Source organism: Gavialis gangeticus, unplaced genomic scaffold, assembly GCF_001723915.1.
Source record: "Gavialis gangeticus isolate Ggan-Ray unplaced genomic scaffold, GavGan_comp1, whole genome shotgun sequence".
NCBI classification, from domain to species: domain Eukaryota; kingdom Metazoa; phylum Chordata; order Crocodylia; family Gavialidae; genus Gavialis; species Gavialis gangeticus.
This window is the reverse complement of record NW_017729024.1, coordinates 147,509,008-147,527,575: the sequence shown is the minus strand read 5'-3', so window position 1 is coordinate 147,527,575 and position 18,568 is coordinate 147,509,008. Positions and strand designations below refer to the sequence as shown.

General features: G+C 41.4%; 1 protein-coding gene across 1 annotated transcript in view; it reads left to right on the top strand.

The window, feature by feature from the left end:
* The window catches only part of ITGA2 (integrin subunit alpha 2), a 125,848-nt gene that overhangs the window by 91,543 nt on the left and 15,737 nt on the right, over positions 1–18,568 (top strand). The window contains exons 18-27 of the mRNA XM_019517878.1: positions 953–1,063; positions 1,656–1,738; positions 2,237–2,378; positions 6,415–6,507; positions 8,311–8,387; positions 9,501–9,584; positions 12,093–12,195; positions 15,232–15,342; positions 16,748–16,852; positions 17,881–17,994. Of these exons, the coding sequence (XP_019373423.1) occupies positions 953–1,063; positions 1,656–1,738; positions 2,237–2,378; positions 6,415–6,507; positions 8,311–8,387; positions 9,501–9,584; positions 12,093–12,195; positions 15,232–15,342; positions 16,748–16,852; positions 17,881–17,994 (1,023 nt within the window). The remainder of the gene's footprint in view (positions 1–952; positions 1,064–1,655; positions 1,739–2,236; positions 2,379–6,414; positions 6,508–8,310; positions 8,388–9,500; positions 9,585–12,092; positions 12,196–15,231; positions 15,343–16,747; positions 16,853–17,880; positions 17,995–18,568) is intronic.

The window sequence follows — 18,568 nt, the reverse complement described above, 5'->3', positions numbered from 1 at the left end:
TACTTGCCCCACCTGCCTCCCCCCACCCCCGCCTGCCCTCCCGCTGCCTACTCCTCTGCCACGGTTTTCCCTGCTGCAGTGGTGGGAGAAATGAATTTAAGACAATCCTACAATAATTAGATTCTATACATGGAAAAGTATAATGAAGGTATAGATTTTCCATGTATAAAATCTAATTATTAGAGGGTCATCTTAAACTCAGAGTTATCTTGGATTTGGATAAACTTGGTATATTGCACTCAGGCAAAGTTGGGTAAAGATCAGACTTACGAAAGAAGCTAATGAAATATGCCTCTGTGTAGTATCTTCTCTGAATAAGAAGCAGGTTTTGGAGTTGCAGAGCGTTTTTCAGGATCCAATCATAAAAACAATTATAAATAATATAAATAATAGATTGTTATAAATTCTAGATAAGAGTTAAATACTGCTGCTTTAAATACTACTAAGCAGATAAGGAGTGAAAGAAACAAAAAGATAAAAATCGGCAGTGCTACCATATTAAATATACGAAGGAGAAACCCTTTATTGTTTCTAGTACATTAGATATTATTAATAGAAAATGTGTATTGTATTGTTCCAGTTATAAGTCAACTCTGAATAGAATAGACGTTGACCACATATTTTCTGGTTCAAGTCTAAGAGAAACAGCTTTTCCCTAATATAAGTTGCTAAGTGCTAATAAGGACCTTGAACATTATTGCCTTTATACAGTCCCACTAAAAATATTAAACTGAAAATGCACTGAAAAATATTGTGACTTGGTATTTTTATTGCATTCACAAAAATACTGCAAATAAAAACTCATGATTGTAGGGAGACTGGTTGAATGTTAACCCTGTGTATAAGCTGAGTGTGGTCTTTATGGTTCTTTTGGAGGACAAAAAGGTAACATTGCATCTTAACAATGCAATAAAGTTAATTATGACCTACTAAGTCAATATGTATATTGCAGGAGCCATCTGACGCTGTGAATTCCCTTGGTCTGCGTATTGACATTGGCCTTGCAAATCCTGGCTCTAATCCTGTCCTTGATGCATATTCTCCTGCATCTGTATCCTACAGTGTAAGTACAGAACTCAACTACTGGACAGTATAAAACCAAATATGTCACAAGTGGGATGATGATGGTCCAGCATAGTAGCTAGCTACAAGGTCAGGAACCTAATTCTAAGGACAGGAGTCAAGACAGATTCATAATCAGGGTCTAGAGCTGGTGGTCAGGCCAGGCCAGAAAGCTAGAATCAGTAAGCCATGGATCAAGCCAGGATTGGAGAACCAGTGTTGGTAGCTACAGATGAAGTTGGGTCAGGTAGCCAGAGTCAGAAAGCTGTAGATTAAACCAGAGGCAGAAGGGTCAGCAGAGCTTTATGAATTGAGCTGGGCTGCAGCTGAGAGTCAAGCTTAGGAGCTTTCGCTTAGAAGCTCAAGCTTGGGAGCTTTCACTTTAGTTTAGATAGATATGGATTGGTGGTAGCCTTAAAGTCCACCTTACCTAGGATTGGAAAAACAGTCTTACTATCCCTGTGCCTTATTTTCTCATCTCTAAAAGGGGATGCTTTCAGGGAAGTTGAAGGTAGAATAGATAGAGTCAGGTAGGGCATCAAGTTCTAGTCTTTCAGGAAAACGCAGAAGATAACTTTTTTCCATGTCTGTAGATTCCTTTTATCAAAAACTGTGGTGAGGATGAACTCTGCATCTCTGAACTTGTTCTTGATGTTCAGCAGAAAACAGATGATGGGTAAGTGTCAACTAAAATTTTTGTACAAAAAGTGTTTTAATCAATGATACATTGAATGAAAACCTGAGAGTTTCTTTTCAGTACAATATCTATTCAGAACTTGTAGAAAAAATGTATTAATAGTACTTCATGTTATATCATTAATGTTTAAATGTAGGTTCACATCAGTATCACCACGCTATAAGGCAACTATTATTAAGGAGATTTTCAGCCTGTCTTCTGTGGCAGAACCTGTTAAAACCAAATGAAGCCATATGGGCTATATATAGTCAAGACAGTACAATTAATTGAGGTCAGTTTTAAGAAGCACTTTCACAATACGTATGGCCAGCGTACAAAGTGTTTGTAAAATGATAGTTCTGTTTATGTAGAACAGCAAAACAGACAGTACTGTCCATCTGATTCATTGCTGTCGAATGCCTTTCAGTGATCTGTAGCTGCAGTAGCCACTTTATTTACGATAAAAATGATCGTTTTGTTTTTTTTTTTTTCCAACAGCAAACAACCCTTCATTGTGAGCAGCAAGAATAGAAGGATAACATTTACTGTGAAGCTCAGGAATGAGAAGGAAAACGCATATAACACCAGAATCCTGGCTACATTTTCAGAAAACTTGTTTTTCTCTTCATCATCTGTATCAGTATGTAGTTACGTCCACCTCAACTCTACCTATTTTACTTCTGTTTTTTCTTGTTTCTCTGATAAGTGTTTTTCTTTCTAGTAGTCCTTATCTCAGCAAAGGCTTACTCCATCTTGTTCCATAAGATGCAAGAAATTTTCTATTTCTTCCAACTCCCTCTTTACAATTAGCTAGAACTAAGTGTAACATACCAGTTTATTTAGATCAAGGAGGAAGACAGCCAGCTCAGCATAAGAGCTGGCACCCTAGCTAGTTTGATTTCAACTCACTGGTGAAGTCATCTTTTCCTTACCTTGGGACTTGGCATCTTGCACATACTGCTTTACTCCAAACAACACTTCTGAATACTGTTACTAGGGCACAAACAATTCATACTTGATAAATCAAGTGTGCAACAGCGATAGTTTTAAAACACAGACTTTGGAGTTAGAAATAATGTTACTGCCAAGGTCACATATTCCAACTAGATAGTTAATCAGCTTGGAATGATCACTATACCAGAAACTGTGATTTTAATGGATTTTTTTCTTTGTTAAAAAAACAAGAAAAGAAAAGAATGTTACAGGTTATTTTAGGAGAACTACAGTAAATCATTTGTCTGCAGTGTTGCTCCCAACCAGTTCAAAGAGGATAAAATCCAGACCCCAGTGTCTGGCCCAAGTAGGAAGGCTGCTACTGTTGAGGTCAGGATAGGGAAGGAATTCAGTATATTATTCAAAACTAGCTCTTTTGGGGGGAAAGAACTGGGATCATTTCTGAAGGGGCAAATCCACTGCTATTGTCCTGGCCCATCCATGGGCTGTAATCTCCTATAAGCTCCTAGGTGGTAGATTTGTAAAAAGCAAGGCTTGATACCCTTCAAGGAAATTGAAGAGCAGATGGCTTTCCCCCTGCCCCCCCCCAGCTTTCTGCTGTAACACAGAAGGCAGATCATTGACTAAAACATATATGAAGCTGGACTGTACAATGGAAGCTAAGGAAAGACCTGCTTATAGTCAGGTTTGCTTTCTAAAGGGTTAAATCTGGTTCCTGTTACAAAACTATGGCTTTTTCAAGGTTTTAGATATAGAATCCCCATTTTGCACATGAAAGCAACATAAAAGTTAGGTGTAATTCCTTCCAATCTGTATTCCTTAGGAAAGTAAGGCTGCAAGGAACCCTGCAAGGTCATCTAGCTCAGTCCTTTGCTTTAGGCAGGGTCATCCTTTATGACCCATCCTGGCCAAGTGTCTATCTAAACTTCTCTTGAAAATTTCCAGGGATGGAAATTCCACAGTCTTTAGGTAGCTGTCCAATGCTTGACCACACTTATAATCAGGAAGTTCCTCCTAATCACCAACCTAAATTTCTTCGGCTCCTAGTCCTTTTCCCATGTCAAATCCCCCCATAGTTTTCTCTTCTCCAGACTAAATAACCTAGTCCTTTCTTATGTTCCTCATAAGTCATGTTTTCCAGGCCTGTAATCATTTTTTGTCATTCTCCGCTGGACTGTTTCCAATCTATCCACATCTTGCCTTATCGGCAGGGATCCGGGTTTTCTCTGATAAAAAAAAAAAATTCCCATTTTTTTATTTAAAAAAGTAACCCAAAAGTAACTATATATATATATATATATATATATATAGAGAGAGAGAGAGAGAGAGAGAGAGAGAGAGAGAGAGAATATGAATGAATGAATCATGGAAAAATGTGGAATTTGGTTTACTTTTTTTAATCCAAAAATTGGAGATTATTTTTTATCAGAGAAAACCAGGATCCATAGATTCATAGATGTTAGGGCCAGAAGGGACCTCAGCAGGTCATCAAGTCTGACCCCCTGCCCTGGGCAGGAAGGAGCGCCTGGATTAGACAACCCCAGCTAGGTGCTTGTCCAGTCTTCTCTTGAAGACCCCCAAGGTATGGGAGAGCATCACCTCCCTTGGAAGCCCATTCCAGATTCTGGTAACCTTTACTGTAAAGAAGTTCTTCCTAATGCCCAACCTAAATCTACTCTCTGTCAATTTGTGGCCATTGTTCCTAGTTACTCCAGGGACTACGCTCGTAAATACAGCATCTCCTATTCCCTGCTGCCCTCCCCTGATGAATTTATGGGCAACCACAAGATCACCTCTCAGCCTTCTCTTGCAAAGGCTGAAGAGATCTAGGTCCCTCAGTTTCTCCTCGTAGGGCCTTGCCTGCAGGCCTCTGACCATACAAGTGGCCTCCTCTGAACCCTCTCAAGATTCTCCGCATCCCTCTTGAAGTGCGGTGCCCAAAACTGGACACAGTACTCCAACTGCAGCCTGACCAGTGCCACATAGAGGGGAAGTACCAGCTCCCTGGACCTGTTCATCATGCATTTGCTAATGAATGATAAAGTGCAGTTAGCCTTGTTAATCACCTTGTCACATTGCCCACTCATGTTCACCTTGGAGTCAGCTATGACTCCAAGATCCCTTTCCACTGTTGTGCTGCTGAAAAGGTCATCCCGCAGCCAGTAAGTGTGTTGGTGGTTCTTTTTGCCCAGGTGCAGCACTTTGCACTTGTCCTTGTTGAACTGCAGCCTATTTCGTTCTGCCAATTTTTCCAACCTGTCCAGATCCACCTGGATCCATTCCCTACCCTCTGTGTGTTAACTTTGTCCCGTAATTTGGTATCATGTGCAAATGTGGACAGGGCACTCTCTACACCCTCATCCAAGTCACTGATGAAGACATTGAACAGTACTGGTCCAAGGACCAAGCCTTGTAGGACTCCACTGCCCACATCTTTCGAGGTCGATATCAACCTGTCCACCACCACTCTCTAGATGAGATCCCTAAGCCAATTTGCCACCCACCTGACTGGATAATCATCTACATCACAGCCTGTCAGTTTATTTATGAGAACGAAATTTGTCTAAGCATTTTGTGACCTGATCATAAAAAGAAACAAGGTTAGTCAGGCAGGATCTACCTACAATGAACCTGTGCTGATTTCCTTTCAGCATTATTTCCTTTGCTGGGCTCCCACAAATGTGATCCTTAATGATTTTTTCCAGAGTTTTTCCAAGAATAGAGGTGAGACTAACTGGCCTATAGTTTCCTGGTTCCTCCTCCTCTCCTTGAAAATAGGGACCGCATTGGCCCTTTTCCAGTCCTCTGGAACCTGACCAGAGCACCATGAGTGCTCGAACAGCTATGCCAGTGGCTCTGCTAAGACACTGGCCAATTTCTTCAGGACCCTTAGATAAAGTTTATCCAGCCCCACTGATTTGAACACATCCAGCCCCTCCAAGTGCTCCTTCACTAAGTCTGTGCTAACAGTTGGTGGGCTGGTGTCCCTCCTGTGTCTATCTACAGTCCAGTTGGGAGATTTGTCTTGGTCTGTGTCTAGGAATACAGATGCAAAGAACTCTCCAAAGGGCTCAGCCTTCTCCCCACTCTGTCACCAGTTGCCCTAGTTTGTCCTGTAGGGGTCCTATGCTATCCTGCACCTTTCTTTTCATCCCTATATACCTGAAGAAGGACTTTTTGTTGTCCTTAATTTTTGTCGCTAGCCTAAGTTATAATCCTGCTTTGGCCTTCCTAACTGATTCCCTGCAAGTGTGAGCCAGGGAGGTGTACTCCTCCTTGGTAGCTACCCCTTGTTTCCACAGCCTGTATACCTCTTGCTTTGCCCTTAGGCTTTCCTGGACTTCCATGTTCAGCCAAGAGGGCTTCTTGGCCCCTTTGCTCCCTTTTATGTGCAATGGGATTGTCTCCTTCTGCGCCCGTAGGATCACTTCCTTGAGGAACGACCACCCTTCCTCGACCCCCATTTCACCAATGCGCTTGAGCTTTAATGCCTCACTAACTAAGCCTCACTAAATAAGCACGCCCCTGCTTATCAGTGCCAAACAGAGTGGCAGAATCACTTCCCTTGATTTGCAACACACTCCTCTTAACCCAACATGCTGCTGGCTTTCTTTTGCAACACAAGCACACTGATGTCGCATTGAAAAAACAGTGCAAGTAAGTGTCTAGTCTTGTATCAAAAGCTAATAGCTAATATGGCTTTTCTATTTTTTTTTCTTCAGGGTGATGGAACTGAAGTTTCATGTCAGGTGGGCACTGCCCAGGAATCAGTCATTTGCCAAGTCGGCTATCCTGTTTTTAAAGAAGGAGAAAAGGTACCACTCAGATTTCATATATCAACACATTTGTAGTGATACCCACCACAAGTATGTCCTAACACATTACTGGTAAATGTTTTCTCATTAGAGTAAGGTTCAGTTCAAGTCACTGAGAGTAGCAGTCAAAGGCTGGTGATTCTACACAGTTTGGGAGAGAAGCACTTAAGCTACATGCTTCTCCCTACCTCCTGGACAATGGCTGAAATCTCTTCGTGCAGCAATTGGTTTGTAGCTCTCAGAGCACAGGGGTCGAGAGCAGAAATTCCCCCATCTTAACAATGTTCTCTCCTAAGAACTGAATGGATTCTTATCTGGGGATTCCTTCTGACTGAGCCAGTGGTGACTCGGAGACTTGCATGGGTCTGATTTTATAGACCCTCTTCCAACCTGCACCTAATATTATACAACCAGACCCAAACTCACAACCCATATGAGCAAGTCTTCTTACCCATGGACTGACCTGACCTGCTTTAGTCAAACCCATGACCTGATCCACACTGCTAACAGAAGTGGAAAAATAATCCCACATTTTCCCAGAAGCAGTAGTGTGTTAATTCAACCCAGCTCTGCAGTGTCTGTATATATTGGTCACTTCAACAGGGCGTTTTGGCGCTTTTATCTAATAGCTGATTCAATCAGTTGTTAGATAAAACCACCAAAAAAGCGCTGCTAAAGCTCTTGATCTGGCCATATGTTCGGTAGTTGCTGACAAACATGGAAAAAAAAACAACACACTTTTTACCAGAAGAAGCAGCATGTTAGCATTCAAAATGGCTGTGAAGGATATCAGACAAAAGGTAGGGTGTCACACCCTGATGTACCTTTTGTTTGATCTCCTTCACATCCATTCTTCCTTCTTTGTTTGAGCTCATTCACGCTGCTGCTTTGGGTAAAACGTGGTGTTTTTTTTTTCACACATGGTTTTTTTTTTTTTCCCACGTCTGTCAGCATCTGGTGGTTTACCTAACCTGCGTCTAACCTGAAAAATTTCTTTTTCAGATCAGCACGCAAACTTCAAAACGTGAAGTAGTTTACATTCCCACCTAAACCCGACGCACTTTGCAGGTCACCTGTGGGTACTGGCAGGTACCCAACCCAATGCAGGACTCTATGGTGACTCCCTTTCCAGGACTGTACATAATACTTACCTATAAGCAATGCTGCCATGACAGGAGATAGTGCCTCAAGCATCTTGAGGATATATCCTGTAACCTATTTACATAGCATAAATCTCATGATATACAGCATCTTGGATAGCTTTAATCTTCTCCATTATTCTTTAGGAAAGGAAATAAATGGCCTTCCCAGCCCCTAAAGCAGTCATTTGCAGCAATGAGAACTCACTAAATAGAATAGGAACATGCCTTCTCTGCAGGAGAAAAAGCCCTTGCTGAACAGACTATAACCCATGTTTTTAGCAGCTTAGAACAAATTGTTATGGATGATAGCCAGCAGAATGGATACAGAAGCAGAATGGATGCTTAAAAAGTAAATAACCCAAACTTCCCTGAAATGCTGCTGCTGCTGCTGCTGCTGTTTGCAACTAGTAATTACATCACTGTGTTTTAAAATGTGCAAACTGTTAGTGTTTGCAGAATGATACAAGAAGCTGCAGGTAAAAATAAGAACAAAGCAATGCTGCAGGTAGGATGAAGTCATTACGGCAGACAATAACATGCTACAATATTCTAATGTATAGCTCAAACTCTAGAAGTTTGTACAGACAAATAAATATAATGATAATTATTTGTAAGCACTTTAAATTTGTTGTATAATCTGTTGGTTTTGTCTTTTGTTTAGGTATCTTTTGATATTAGCTTTGACTTCAACCTCAAACATCTTCAGAACACATCAACTATACATTTTCAGGCACTGAGGTAAAATATATTACCTTATCTACCCAAATCCAAGACAACCCTGAATTTAAGATGACCCCCCAATAAGTAGATTCTGTACATGGAAAATGTATAAATTTGTCATAATTGTCCATGTATAGAAACTAATTATTGCAGAATTGTCTTAAATTTGACCCCTCCCACATCACTGCACGTAGTGGAGGGCAAACAATTAGGGGGCTATAAAGGAACAAGCAATAAGTGAGTGGTAAGGGCACAGGTGGTGGGGAAGTCAGTAGGGGGGCACATGGTAGGACAGGCAGTGGGGGAAGCAGTAGGGGAGCAGGCAATGGGGGAAGCAGTGGGAGAGGGGCAGTAGGGGGCAGACAGGTGGTTGGTGGGAAAGGCGGCTTGCCCCAGGCTGCCTGCCCCCCACCCAACTAACCCCTCCTTATACCTGCCCTCCCTCACACAGCCTCAGACCCCCACTCCCTGTTGCCCCACTCCTCAGGCCATTTTAGTGCCTCCCCTCCCACCCCTGCAGCCTCAGGCCCTTGCTCCTCTTCACCCATTTTACTCCTGAAACTTCTGTCTGCCTCCTGCCTCTCCCCCTACCACCCATGCTTCAGCACTGGGAAGCTTTGTCCCCACTGCTGCCTGTGCTGGAAATCCAGCACAGCTGCTACAGGGCCAGACTGGGGCCATATTCCATGCTCCAGGCTGCAGTGGAGATGGAGCCTGCCAGTGCCAGACCAAAGGGAAGCAGGAGTGGGACATTGGGGAGTAGAAGCAGTTTGAGAGAAGGATGGAAGAGGGGGCCCAAGGCTGCTGGAGAGAGAGGCATGGGGTGCAGAAGCAGCAGCAACTCCAGCCCCAACATGAGGTGAGCGTCTCCCCCCCACCCCCCAGCGCCTTGTACTCAAATCCAAGATGAGGGGCTTTCCTCCATGTTAAATGAAGGAGAAAAAAATCTCATCTTGGAATCAAGTAAATATGGTATTATATAATTATTCAATTTTTAATGCACACCCACCAAGGAACTGTTTGAGCTAAGATAAAACAATAACATTACTATTACTGCAAGTATAATTATTTTTTGGCCATTATAATTGTGTTATAATGCCTGAGATAATAAATTATGCTTTTGATGAACAGTGAAAGTAAGGAAGACCGAGAAACAGACAATCAAGTCAGCCTATCAATTCCCCTGCGGTATGATGCTGAAATTCACCTCACAAGGTATGCTGAATAAAGAGAGTTGAAGGAATTCTGTCAAGGCCGCCATAGAAAATAGAATTGCCTCTGAGAATTGCCATCAGGACGCAGATACACTATCATCTTTTTTGGCAGTTGTAAGAAACTGTTGCTTGGTCAATGACATCAGACATTTTATTGTTTTCCTTTAATACTTTAAAAAGAAAAAATTCAGCAGATGATTTCTTTGCTTGTGAACAAGGGGAACACATAAAGGACTGTGACTTTAAAGCTTAAACTGTTGTAATGAGAACAAAAGAAGCAGTTAAGACTATTGTGAGTATTTTGCCTGTCACATAGGCCCAGGAAGGGATAAGTAGAGGAAGCCTTCAAGGGCTGTACCTCATTTTGTTGTAAAAAAGGAGGACAATACTGAAAGGAATTGCCCCATGGAGAACTTGGCCCAGTAGTATAACTAAGCCAGGGTGACTGGAGCAACAGCCCTGGGCACCAACTTTGTTGGCACAGGACAAAACTAGCCACTGCCACAGCAATGGCTGTGCAACATTGTTGCAATCATCATGGTGGCAGCTCACACTGCTCCATGCATCGTGGCTGCCCCAGGCGTGGGACTGCCCTGCTTGGCCAGTAGGGAGGGGGACAGGATCTGTGGGGAAATTGTGCTCTCTGAGTATAGAGAGTCCAAGTGGGACTAAAGAAATGATCCTCACCCAAAGAATGCTGAATAGTAGCTTCCGGGATTTGAGGGGATTTATAGAGAATCACAGAGCATTAATCAAATTCCACCAAGCAAGCCCAAATGATAGCCTTTCTGCAGGAACTGGACAATGCCATAAAGTCTTACAGGATTAATATACAGAGGTGAAACAAATATTCCCAGGCTGTGGAGGAGTTAAAAGAACAGTGGGGGCCAAATGGATAGCAACAAACTTTGAGAGAACAAAGCAGCAGTGCCTACTTCAGGAAAAGGAGCCAGGCAAGATTCAAGATTTGCCAAGACTGATCTCAAACTGAAGTGGGAGCAGCTCCTAGGAGAGAAGCCCCGTTATACTCATTGCATGACAGAGCAGGGCTATCTACAGGTAGTGGCTTGAGAACAGAAGGAAAAACCTCTCTCTGAGCTTTGGAAAAAGCTAGAGAACAGAGTTGAATAGTAGCCACACAGCAAGAGATGGTGATGCAGAAGGAAGTAGAATACTTGTGCATGTGCATCCTGGATAAGGACAGTGGACACTAGAAAAGGAGACTATAGAATAGAAGAGAGCCACTGCTGTTCACAAGGGCTAGACTAAAGATCAGGTGAACACAGAGGTAGCAAAAAAATCCCCAATTTAGTAGCTATGGCAGTAACTGCAGTAAGTCCAAAAAAACAATACTGAAGGATACAGACTTAAACCATCTAGTCTCATTAACTGGAAGATACCAGCAGGAACTTGCTGCCTTAGAAGAGGCCAGGCAGAGGATCCCAAGCAGTCCCAATTAAGGAAAAACAAGGTTTACAATTTCAGGTTGCATTTCTGGACAGTGACAAAGTAGGATTTGAGATGCAGATCGAGAGCGTGTAAGAGTCACTCCTAGAAAAGTGAATCAGCCTAAAAGAGATCTGAAGGAAAGAGAGGCCCTGGTTTCTTTGACATTTTCCCTGGGGTTGGGTAAAATCTTAAGAGGAGAATATGAAATAAGTTGTATAAACCCTATCCTAGCAGAGAGGTGGTTAATGGAAGCTCAAGTGCCTATTTAACAACTATGGCTGCACTTGGAAACGGGTCACTGAGTCAATAAATCTGCCATAGAGGACTTGGCTTTTCTTTAACAGAGCAGAGGATGGGTCTTGGGAAAACTTGTATCTAGGAGCTAGTTCTTGGTTTGAGCCCTGAGAAAATGGCAAAAAGCCCATTTCTGTTTTGCAAGATGAAACAGGAGACTGAAAACACACCCAGAAATACCAGAAATTCAAGCCCTGAAGTGGGAGGAAAATGCTGAAGTCAAATTTTGTCTGTTTGGAGTTTTCAGGAGGAGCCCGGGTATATTGAGAAACAATACTGAGCAGGGCAGTATGTTGGGGGACTTCACTTCTGGTGTCCTGGAATTTCTGATCAACCAGGACAACACTATGCGTGTCTTCACTGGAGGGTGGAGTCTCACAGAAAGGGCAGACTGCAGCAAGGACTACATAGACATTAGCAGAGAACGCCAAGCAAAGGCAAAAGGCTGTGGCACTATGCCTAAGCATGAGGGGATTAAGTTGGGCAGAGAGATGCCCTTCAACATCCCTCCAATTCCTTGTATCCCCTTACTGCACTATGCTTTATGCACTCGCTTGCAATTTAGACTCCAATAAGATTTTTGTTTCTTTAACAACTTTCCAAAATCAAATTTAAAACAAGGATATCAATATCTGAGTTTCCCCATATTATACTTCTGAACTCTGATTTGCTGTTTTAACCAAGAAACAATCAGTTACATGGAATATTTGAATATATTTTAATAGCACCTGCCACATTAAAATATTGTTTTCTGGTTGTTCACCAGGCTTACCAACATAAATTTCTATGAAATATACTCTGATCACAATGTTCCTTCCACTGTGAATAATTTTGAAGAGATTGGCCCTGCATTCAATTTTTCAGTTAAGGTTAGTAAATATTTATAAAGATAATACTTAGTGTTGCCTTGCCACCTGTACTGTGTATCCACAGGTCAAACAAAATGAGGTCCTTGGTGTTTTACTCTGTGTGAGTCAGTCAATGATGAAGATGAGTCTAAGTGACTGAACAGTGATAGCTTCACCTCCCTATTTCGCAGCATTCACTGGTGGAGCGGTAAGATTCCCAGTTCGGGGAGGTTTGTCACTGCTAGCACAGGCCCAGATCTTGTGAGACTTATGTGCTTAACACTATACCCTTGTATGTAATCCCACTGAAATGAGTCTCAGATCTACAAACTCAAGTCAGTGGAACTGTTCAGAGTGCATAAAGTGAAACACATGCATTAAGTTTTTACAGGACTTGGGTTATGGAAATATAAATAATTGTTTTGTTTTGTTTTGTTTTGTTTTGTTTGAGTAAAGTTAAGTGCTCTCAATAGGTAATAAATTGAATAACCGCAGTTGTTACACAACTCTGAAAAACGTAGCTTGAACTTGGAGGAAACCTGAATTAAAGAGGCAGCAGTTATTAAAGGAATGTGAATGAGCTGTATTGACTAGCGGCTGTGACAGATCATTTGCTTTATGCAACTACAGTAAAGCTCTGTTATCCAGTATCCATGGGGAATGGGGGGTCCCAGTTAATCAAATATGCTGGTTATCTGAGAGTTATAATTACAGGTTTTTTCAAAAAAGAAACTAAGCCATTTTAACTGTGATATAACAACTTTTAATATTTTAACTATAAGTAATAATACAGTAAATAGTATACTGTACAATTACTGCCCCTCAGCTGCTTCTGAAGGCGCCTTGGGATCAGAGGTTGCCTCAAAATGTGGTTCTGCTTCAGACCATGGCTCTTCTTGAGGATCATCAACATCAATAGTAATATCTGATGCATGACACAAGCTGCCTGGATCCTTGACACAAGCTGCAGAAGCTCTTTGAAGCAACCTGCGGATGTCTGCCTGCCTGCAAGTCAGTTGCCTGTTTTTCAGGAAATTGTTGTGAACAACATGAAGTTGCATCACTTCCTGAGCAGAATAAGACAGCTGCTCAGCAAATTTCAAGACTGTTTGCAGACATTGTGCAGCTGGAGCCCAATCCACTTTAGTTTCTTCACTGTGGTCTTCTTCTTCTGAGTCTTGTTCAGGTGCAGTAGCTCTCTCAGGATGCACAACCTTTTCTCTAATTTCAGCATCAGTAAGGGTTTGTGCAACATCAAGGTCTTGATCACCGTTTACCCACTCCGTATCTTTGAGTTTAGTGAGTGGGTTAGTGGGGTCAGCATTTTGAAGGATATCAGAAATCTCTTTTAATGATTTTTTTTTCTGTCTTACATTGCAACCTGCAAATTCTTCTTCATCAGAAGATCCTTCTGCAAACATCATTGCTGCCCACATTTTTCTCCAAGCCTTCCTTGAAGTTGTACTCTTCACAGCACACCAGGCACATGCCACATTGAAAATTGCATTGTTAATGGTGTACTGCAACTGAAATTCTTGGAGACTGCCTTCATAGTTGAGTAGCTTCCTCATAAAATCCCTTCTGTAGATAGATTTCATGTTTTTGATCATTCCTTGATCCATGGGCTGTATGACTGACGTGACATTTGCAGGCAGGAAGATGGTAAGGGTATTTCCAGACACTAACTCTGCTTCACAAGGGTGAGCTCCACAGTTATCTAAAATTAGAATAACTTTTCTGTCTTCTGGCTTTCCAAGTTTCTTCAGATTCTCTTTCACTGCTGATACAAAGACATGGTGAAACCAATGCAAAGATATTGTCCATCCATGCATTAGCTTGTGCCTTGTACTCAACAGGTAGATGAACAATGCCCTTGAATGCCCTTGGTTGTCTGAATTTTCCCACCACTAGCAGCTTGATTCTGTGTGCCTGCTGCATTTCCACACATAAGCACAGTCAGGCAGTCCTTGCTCTGCTTAAAACCAGCTGCACCAACCTCACCTGCACCAGCCAGGGTAGAAGTTCGCAAATAATGCCAAAGAAGGCCAGTTTCATCAGCGTTATAGGTCTGCTCTGGGGTTATGCCATGCTCCACTACCAATTTCTGGAAAAATGCACAATATTTTTCAGCAGCCTCATGATCAGCAGATTTTTTTTCTCCAGACACATCAAGCCTTCTGATACCATGGCCAAGTTTGAAGCAAGACAACCATCCGTCTGAAAAAAAATAAAAAGAAGGCCTCAGTCATTCCCATTTGTTGATAGAAGTATTTCACTTTTTTGATCAACATTGGGCCAGGAATTGGAGCTCCCTCTGAATGTTTTAAGGCAAACCATTCGTACAATATCTTGTCTAATTGTTCCAATTTTGGTTTGTGCAGAGTACGGCGTTGCTCAGTTGCTTTACTTGTCTCAGAATTCGTCAGGAACTGGAGTAACTCTGATGCTGTAGATCATAGACGAGCCAACATTGAATTTTGGCATCAACCTGTTCCTGTTCTCTCCTTTCTCCAAGCACTTAATTATGTCCAATTTCTGTGTAATCATCAAAACAACACACTTTCGCTTCTGTCCTCTGCTTGTTGATGGAGTATTGGTAGCCATAGTTGCAGGATGGGTGAGATATTCAGCAATAAAGTCACAGCACAAGCACAAGCTCAACGTGATCATAGTGCGATCACAATGGCGGATGAGGCTGTCGCTAGTGACACCGCTTGGCAGCATCCCGAACGGCAAGCTGCCGTCTGTGACAGATACTGGTTAATAGAGAATTCCAGATGGTAAAGTGCCGGATAATGCAGCTTTTACTGTAATAAAAATTTTCCTTAGAAAGCAACCAGGGATTCAAAATTATATACCATATGTTGTTTACATGTATTGATGTTATAATGCAGTTACTGCCTAGAGATAAAAATATTAATGGAGAAAAATATTACAGCAGCAAAAGCAGTTCAGATCTTTAACCAGTCTTGGGTTATGACTGCCTTGCTCTAATTAACTAACTTGTATTTTCTTAATTCTAAATACAACTAAATTAACTGGTTATTTGCTGTGCAGGTTACAACAGGAAGTGTTGCAGTAAACATGGCATGTGTAAAAATCCATCTTCTAGAACTGACTAAAAAAAACAATCTGCTGATGTACCTAACTGCAGTGGATACAGACCAGGTAGAGAACTGAATCATGTAAAATTTACACTATAACCTGTGTAATAAATATAATCTGGGCTGTGATACACGAGGTGCGATCCATGGGCAGAACATCAACAAGTAATCATAGTGTCACATTCAGGGTTGCCAACCCAAGAATATTTTATTTCCTAAGAATCTGCAAACTTTATTGACAAACTTTTTTACTGACATCAGTTTGTACTGATATCTGGTTTACATAATGTAAGTGTAACCCTTCTGCCAGGTCCTGGATGGCAGTAACAAGGGCCAGGTTCAAATTTAAAGATTAAACACCAACTTTCCAAATCTGGCTCAAGCATCCACCCAGAAACCTAGGAAAATAAATTTTTAACTGGGTGTTGGATTTATAACTGGGGAGTGGGGAGGGAAGACAAATGCAGAACCTTAAGGAAAAAACAATTATTAAACATTAAGTGAAACTCAGACAGCTAATAGTCTCAATCACGAGTGAACCAAAACTGGGGAGCTAACACCTAAACCAATCCATTGGGAAGGGAGACTTACCCGAGGCTGCCATTCGGGGGCACCACCACCTCAGACTGTCCAGGGCCTGTCTTCAAGGCAAGCATCCATTATAGACAAGCGACAGCTGACAGAATGCAGCCAAAGCATGTGTCTCAATTTCTTAGGGACAGCTCAATTTTTTTATGGACAAATATTTTTAGCCCTTTTTTTAGGGACAGTCTGTAAATTTATGGACATTGGTCAACCCTAGTCACATCTGAGAGCGTACTTCATTGTTTGTACTGATGCTATGCCTTTACAACTTCAGGGGGAGGGAATGAAAGAAAAGATGGTCCAGTAATCAGGACACAAGATCAGCACTTGGGAGATCTGGGCTCACATTCCTGCTGTCACAGGCTTTCTGTATGATCTTGGGCAAGCTGCTTAGTTGTTGCATGCCTCATTTTCCCATCTGTAAAAATGGAAGCCAAAGATGAGACCAACCTTGTATGAGTGGTGGTAGATTTGACTGTCAGAAGTCAAAGAATCTCTGCCTCAGTGAAACTGGCATTTTCTGAAACACTTGCCACATGTATGTTCCAAAAAAATAGGGTCCACGTACTGGTTTAGATAAAGCTCTCCAAACATTACCCACCTTACATATAGGGAATAGTCATGTAACTCCTCAGCTGGGTCCTCTTCCATATTGTGAGTCAGTCTGAAATTTTTAATAAACATAGATGTTAAAGATACCAGATTATTTCTTCATGAAAATCATTTAATTTCTGAATTGTAAAAACAATCATTATTTATATCCGTAACAATCTAACATTGCAGCTGTAATACTAGTAATGACCGCCATCTAGCAAACTTGTCATAGTAATGTGCATAATCATGATTATGGTTCCATCCCATATAATATAACAATTTCTTTCTAGACCCAGGGTGTCACATGCAGTGCAAACATAAATCCATTGCAAATAGGAAAAACACCTTATTCAGCTTCTTTCAAGAAAGAAAACTTCAGAGCTGCAAAAGAATTGGTGAGATAAAGCTGGGACTTTGACCTTTGTATGTTCCCGATTCAACACTATGAGCTGCATAGGCAGATCTCTCTTAATGCCAGTGGCACTCCACATTGACAGTGCAGGGTCAGGGCTATCATTTGTACTATTGCTATTTTCCTCTTCTTGTCCAAGTTTTTTTTTCTATTTTTAATTTCTATAATTAAACTGTTTCCATAGTGACCATAGTCTCTTTGTATACTCTGTGTGTGTCAGAACAAGTAGCTCTTTTTGAAGAACTATCTCTAGCATTCCTTGCAACTCGCTCAGCGTGGGTTTTTTGTTCATATTTGTCCAATCTATATTAGATTTTCCTATAGAGACCATTTGACCATTACAACTGTACTAAGTTTGTTGTTCAGATATTGCCACAGTGTGGTCACTAATGCTGAATAAATTAATCTGAATGTAATTGTTAAATGACTAGAAAATATATGTTCATATGACATTAAGAAACATGTGAAATGACTCTTCTTTCTGGAGGAGATCTATAGGTAAGGTAGGTTTGTATGGGAATATGAGCAAGTATAAACTTACATAGCTCATTCTGCATCTACCTTACAGATGAGTAAGGTGCTTTATTTATCAAAGCTACCAGTGCAGCATAACTCATAAATTTGGACACAATAACAAGATAAGAGGCTATGTAACCCAGGGCCAAAAGTATAAGATTACTCACCTTTCTGGTTTTTCCCCCCTGCTTTTTCTCCCTCCCTTCCCTGCTCTAGCTTGTGTTTTCCTAATTTCCACCTGTTTACATTCTCACTGACATCCTGTCACACTTTTAGATTCTTTCATTGCTTGAAGTCTCAGAACAGCAGATTCCCTATGCCTGAAGAAAGGTGACTGCGCCCAAACACTTGCAAAGAACCTTTTTCCAACTACTCAGTTGGTCTAATAAAAGATATCACATCTACCCAAAGAACCTTGCCTGCCTAGATTGCAACTATAGTATTCATTAATGTGAGAAGTGCTTTTTAAAATCCTAATATTTTCTCCTCTGATAGAACTGTCAGAATGTACAGTGTACGACAATTACATGCTGGCTGGGAGACCTCAGGATGAAAGGAGAATATTTTGTAAATGTGTCTGCTAGGATATGGAATGGGACCTTTGCAGCTGTAAGTATCAACCATATTTTACAGGGAGTAATTATACATATTATATATACTTATACCTATTGTACACCTAACCAGGCACCGACTCCGTGGGTGAGTAAGCTCAAGCACCTCCCACCAAAAAAAAAAATGTAGTGGGTGCTGACCACACACACAGCAAGACTTGCAGATTTTTTTTTTTTTTTAAAAGAAGCAGCAGTGCATTTACTGGAAGAAGCAATGCATTACTACTTCTTTGACCCAGCCTGTAAAGATTGGGCACTTCAGTGGGGCTTTTTGGCTCTTTAAGCTAAAGCTGATTCAATCAGCTATTAGATAAAAGTGCCAAAAAAGCCCCACTAAAGTGCCCAACCTTTACAGATACTGAAGAGCTGAGTTGAAGTAATGTACTGCCTCTGGGCATGCCTGGAGCTCAGCATGGGAACACATCAAGTTAAAAGTAAAGCACTAAACCACTGGGTTTTGGGTTTGGTTTTTTTTTACATCTGCAAGCACCCACCAGGGAAAAAAAAGTCAGCACCTATGCACCTAATTGTATTTTGTATTGTTTCGTATTTTTGAAAGACTATCTTTATGT